Source organism: Protomyctophum parallelum (genome assembly GCF_964188405.1).
Source record: "Protomyctophum parallelum genome assembly, chromosome: 4".
Classification (NCBI taxonomy): Eukaryota; Metazoa; Chordata; class Actinopteri; order Myctophiformes; family Myctophidae; genus Protomyctophum; species Protomyctophum parallelum.
In genome coordinates, this window is record NC_139700.1 from 4,050,836 (window position 1) to 4,056,835 (window position 6,000).

General features: G+C 45.5%; 1 protein-coding gene across 2 annotated transcripts in view; it reads right to left on the minus strand.

Moving 5' to 3' along the window:
- Positions 1-6,000, minus strand: part of lrp5 (low density lipoprotein receptor-related protein 5) — a 95,603-nt gene that overhangs the window by 63,302 nt on the left and 26,301 nt on the right. For both annotated transcript variants that reach the window (XM_083762495.1, XM_083762494.1), the window contains exons 5-7: positions 5,674-5,802; positions 1,609-1,805; positions 580-711 (exon numbers count right to left, since the gene is read on the minus strand). In XM_083762495.1, coding sequence (XP_083618621.1) covers positions 580-711; positions 1,609-1,805; positions 5,674-5,802 — 458 coding nt within the window. The remainder of the gene's footprint in view (positions 1-579; positions 712-1,608; positions 1,806-5,673; positions 5,803-6,000) is intronic.

The following is a 6,000-nucleotide window of genomic DNA, read 5'->3' on the forward strand; positions in this document are numbered from 1 at the left end:
AATCAATATGGCTGCTGGTTAGTTTCTGCCCCACACTTCTGGGGAAAGTTTCACTTGCTTGCAATCAGTGTGTGTGTGTGTGTGTGTGTGTGTGTGTGTGTGTGTGTGTGTGTGTGTGTGTGTGTGTGTGTGTGTGTGTGTGTGTGTGTGTCTATATATATATATATACGAGACAAAAAAGGGACTCCTGCACATCCAAAAAGACCCGTGGGAGGTGCAAGTCTAGTTAGCAGGCATAGACATCAAAAGAGATGTCAGGAGTAAAGGGGTAGTCGTCTTAGTTTTTATCTAGTTTTCGTCAGGAGTAAAGGGGTAGTGGTCTTAGTTTTTATCTAGTTTTTATCAGGAGTAAAGGGGTAGTGGTCTTAGTTTTTATCTAGTTTTCGTCAGGAGTAAAGGGGTAGTCGTCTTAGTTTTTATCTAGTTTTTATCAGGAGTAAAGGGGTAGTGGTCTTAGTTTTTATCTAGTTTTCGTCAGGAGTAAAGGGGTAGTGGTCTTAGTTTTTATCTAGTTTTCGTCAGGAGTAAAGGGGTAGTCGTCTTAGTTTTTAGTCGTCGACACCAACAGTGGTTCCGTACCAGGTTTGCAGGTCTTGCCGTCCTCTCTGAGCTGCACCCCGGTGGGACAGGCACAGCTGTAGAAGGGCTGGACGGGAGACAGCAGGCACAGGTGGCTGCAGCCTCCGTTCTGCTCACTGCACGGAGTCTGGACTGGAGCAGCAGAGACAGAGATGATGATGATACACGTTATGATGACACAATAGGTGACCATATACAAAACAAAACAAAACAATAAAAACACTGAGATGAGCCTATTTACACTCCTCAAGGCCCAAATCATTTAAAAAAGAATATAAACATTGCCTCCAGTGTTTCCAGAAGCAAGAGGAAAACCTTGTATCACAGGCCATCATTAATACATTCTTTGACTCCTGCAGTCTACACATGAATCTAGACATACAATGAATCAATACAGCATGAAAGGCTCGTGCATTACTAGTCCCAAACCTTTCACTTGTGCTGGTCCATCGTGGGAGTTTCAGGACATTTTGAAAAGCATCATTATAATAAAGCATCATTATAATAAAGCATCATTATAATAATAATAATAATAATGCCACCTGGAGTTCTCATTTTTGCACTGCTCTAACGTCACCACAAGTAGTGTATATAGCGGAGTGCAATAGGTTTTAAGAAGTGCTATTTTAACCTTGTACACATGTGAGAAGGAGGAAAAATAATTACTATTGAAAAATAGCAGATCTACAAGCTCATATCGCGCCACCGAGTGGCGCGATACGAGCTTGTAGGTCTGCTATTTTTGAAAAATCGAAGACACTTTTAGAATCTGATCTCAGGTCAGAATGGGTTAATAATGAAACTGTCAGGATGTAATAGACATTTTTAGAATCTGATCTCAGGTCAGAATGGGTTAATGACGTCAGACTGACGTCTGTCTCGACGTCAGTCTGTCTCGACATCAGTCCACGCCGTGTGTCTTTCTTTACATCCACAGAACAATCTGTCTATTTCTCTCTCTATCCAAACAAACATACAGCTGTCTCTGTTATGTGCACGCACGCACGCACGCACACACACACCACTTACTATAGGGCTGTCTCTGCGGCCCCAGGACCTGGATGTCCATGGGAGAGTAGATGCCACTGAGGATCTCCCGGGTCTTGTCTCCGCTGTGTTTGTTGCAGGCGTGGATGGAGCGCGTCTGCCAGTCCGTCCAGTACAGCGTCTCGTCGGACAGCGTCAGGGCAAACGGATGGGTCAGCGTGCCCTCCACCACGGTCTCACTGCAGGGAGGAGAGGGGGAAAACAAGAGCACACTTTTAACCCATTCTGACCTGAGATCAGATTCATACGAGGTTTCCGCCGGACACACACTGGTCTGATGAACCCATTCTGACCTGAGATCAGATTCTAAAAATGTCAGTCGTTCTTCGATTAAAAAAAAAATAGCAGACCTACAAGCTCGTATCGCGCCACTCGGTGGCGCGATATGAGCTTGTAGATCTGCTATTTTTAAATAGCTGAAGCATAACATGATGCCAAAACCAAAATGGGTGCCCGGTCAGAATGGGTTAATTTAGATGCTGTGTGTGTGTGTGTGTGTGTGTGTGTGTGTGTGTGTGTGTGTGTGTGTGCGTGTGTGTGTGTGTGTGTGTGTGTGTGTGTGTGTGTGTGTGTGTGTGTGTGTGTGTGTGTGTGTGTGTGTGTGTGTGTGTGTGTGTGTGTGTGCGTGTGTGTGTGTGTGTGTGTGTTTGCTTAACCACTAACTTTCACACGTGTGATAAAAAGGAAATATAAATAGTGAAAACGGCCTAGTGTACAAGCTCTTTAACCTTTGGGCCAATAACAACATGACCAAAATAGGGACACCAAAGTTCAAAGTGATAAGAAAGTGTCAAATCAATCAACCTTTAGATGGAGGCAAAGAAAACATGAAGCATTCTTTATGTTAGTTTTAGGTTTTTTATATATATATATATATATAGCACATTTCTCAGAAAACTCTGAACTGTGGTTTAGAACAGTGCATGGTTCTCAGACTTAGAATATATATATATATATATATATATACATCAAAATCTTGAAAGTGTGTCAATTTAGAATCTTATTCTTCCGCCTCTGAGGAAAGCAGAATACATGGTACTACTGATTCATAGGCCTACTGGATTAGAAGGCATTTGTATAGAATCGGTCTCGGGTCTGCCCCTTCTGTTTTCGCCTAGAAGTGGAGACAATGGCATTTCTATCTCTGGTTATCCCCAATTTATATTGTAAAATCAATGTTAATTGTACACACCCATAAGGGTCCATTTGGTTCCTAACTATCTCAAATTTAGCTAGGGGACCCCCTGGAACTCTAAGGTATATTAATCCCATAGTTCAATGTTGAAAATGAGTGGCATTGCCTTTAAATGGCTTAAAAGGCGAGTAAAAATCAGTTCCAGAGTCAGAGTTTATTTTAGTAACACATGCAGGCAAACATACAGACAGACCGACAGGCAGACAGGCACACGCGCGCCTACGTGCGCACGCACACATACTTGGACGGAGGTTCAAAGGAGGCTTGTGTTTAGAATATCAATACTGCAGAAACTGCCTTCATCAATCATGGTTTTAAGTCTCGCTACGTGCAGCGTCTGTGTGCGCGAGTGTGTAATAACGTGTGTGTGGAGAGGGCCAACATAGGTTTAGGTGAAAAAACATTAACTAGCTCCAGATTTCACTGCTCCGCTGCGTTTAATGTGTGTGTTTGTGTGTGTGTGTGTGTGTGTGTGTGTGTGTGTGTGTGTGTGTGTGTGTGTGTGTGTGTGTGTGTGTGTAGTAGTAAAAATACAGCAGATTTGTTTCATTACTCAGAGCCGTCAGACACGTTCAGATGAAAGGGCCTCTCTCTCTCTCACCCTCTGTTCTCATCTCCCTCTAAAGTCTATTTAACACTTTCTTATTCTATCAATGTTTTATTCTCTCTCTCTCTGTGTACAGATCAATGAGCCTATGCTCCTATCACCATGACAACACGTGTGCCCAAAATGTTCTCAAAGTGGGGTCCAGGGGCCCCCAGGGCGGGGTCTTGAGGCGGCCCCCGCCTATAGTATGTTTCAGAACATTAGCCGATCTTCAAGCTCACAACCTGTCAAACTGCTGCCCATTGTGAGGTTGTATAGATCTGCTATTTTGGATTATTTTTTTTTTTGGCTTGAGATTTTGAATACTTAAAACACAAATCTTCTCTCATGTCAGTCCCTGCTGGCACAGAATCTCTTCAAACGGGGGTCAGAGGAGGACAAGTACATAATCTGGGGTGATCGTTGACATGAAAATGTTACGGCAGTTCCGTGACCGCGGAGAGCAAAAGGTCTGTTTCTCGATGGATTTGTCATCCAGGGAGGGTTATTAAACAAATTGCTTCCAGAAATGCCTGCTGGTAAAATGAAATCCTCCATAAATAAAAAATGATTGTGATTGCTGACCGATGACTAACAGTATAACGGCACTGACCTACACACTACAAGAGAGTATATGCCGAAACCATCTGAAAGAATGTTTTCCAATGCTCCGAGGGCTGCATGATCTGCGCGGGCCAAAGTCAACGTTTGTACCATTATGAGTCCTTGAGAATTATTCCTGTATATTCGGCCCACTAGCAGCAGTGTGTTGCAAAAGTCTGTCTGAAGTAAGAGTCTGTACCGTCGATCTAACAGACTGACTTTTGCAACACACTGCTGCTGTCCAAGAGTCCAACAGTTTAACTTTAGGCTACTTCAACTAAAATACACAGTACAGTACTGACTGCATAGCCTTGCCAAGTCAGATAGATCAATGTTAGAATTGACCTATGAATGACTACCTACTAGTTACATAGATGTGTGCAATGTGTCCATTGCGTCATCTTGTGTGTGTGTGTGTGTGTGTGTGAGTGTGTGTGTGTGAGTGAGAGAGAGAGACAGAGAGAGAGAGCCTGTCTATTAGAGCTGCATCACGTTCTCCCCCTTTTATGTTATTCACATGTGCGATCGGTTTTAACGCAATCAATATGTGGAGAGGGGGGGGGGGGGGCATTGCGAGAATAAAAAGTAAATCTGGCCGTACAATGAGAATTGGATGGGGGGGGGGGGGGGGGGGGGTTGGAAATAGGGAGAAAAGGTGAGAGATTGAGACATAGAGGGGGGAGTGGATGGATGACCAATAGGCAGAGAGACACACAGAGGAGCTGATTGGGATAGATGTCTATCCCAATCGGGGGCAAGAAGGGCAGCATTGGAGTGGCAGGGGTCAATCAGAATGAGAAAGATAGGGAGAGAGAGAGAGAGAGAGAGAGAGAGGCCATGGGGCTGTGTATGGGGCTGCAGTGTGTTTTCATTGGGGCCTCCCCTCCACACCAGAGCTGTGTTTGTGTTGGACAACGCTCACATACTCTCGTTCTCTCGTTCTCTCTCCATTCCTTTCTCACTTTCTCTCCTCCGCTGTGTCCCGCCTGCCCGTTTCTCTCGCCCTCTCCTCCTACTGTGCTAACTCCCTCTCTCTCTTCTTCTTCTGCTCCTCTCTTCATCCTTTGCCACACACACACACACACACACACACACACACACACACACACACACACACACACACACACACGCACGCACGCACGCACGCACGCCACGCACACACGCACACACACACACACACACACACACACACACACACACACACACACACACACACACACACACACTCCTCCTCTACCTCCATTAGCTGTGTGTTATGATGGAAGTTCAACAGGGTTAGTGTGAGTTCAGACTCCAGAGTCCATCTGTGGGACATCAACAAGAGGGCCCTATAGGTAGCGAGTGTGTGTGTGTGTGTGTGTGTGTGTTGTGTGTGTGTGTGTGTGTGTGTGTGTGTGTGTGCGTGTGCGTGCGCGCGTGCGTGTACATACAAGTGGATCTGTGCCAAGGCATTTGAAAAAGTAGCCGCACTCAAATACACATTGCATCCTTCTCGCATCGCATCTTTTTCCTCAAAGTAAAACATCTCTCAGATTTTCCTCTCAGTCTCTCTCTCTCACATCCATAACTCGGGCGCTCACCTGCCCCCCCCCCCCCCCCCCCCCCCCACACACACACACACACACACACACACACACACACACACACACGCACAGCCCCTTACCGTGAAGATCCATCCAGGTTAGCTCTGTGGATGAAGCTGAGCTTGGCGTCGGCCCAGTACAACTTCTGCTCCACCAAGTCTATCGTCAGACCATTAGGCCAGTATATATCCACGTCCACGATCACTTTCCTATGGGGAGAGAGAACCATTAGGCCAGTATATATCCACGTCCACGATCACTTTCCTATGGGGAGAGAGAACCATTAGGCCAGTATATATCCACGTCCACGATCACTTTCCTATGGGGAGAGAGAACCATTAGGCCAGTATATATCCACGTCCACGATCACTTTCCTATGGGAGAGAGAACCATTAGGCCAGTATATA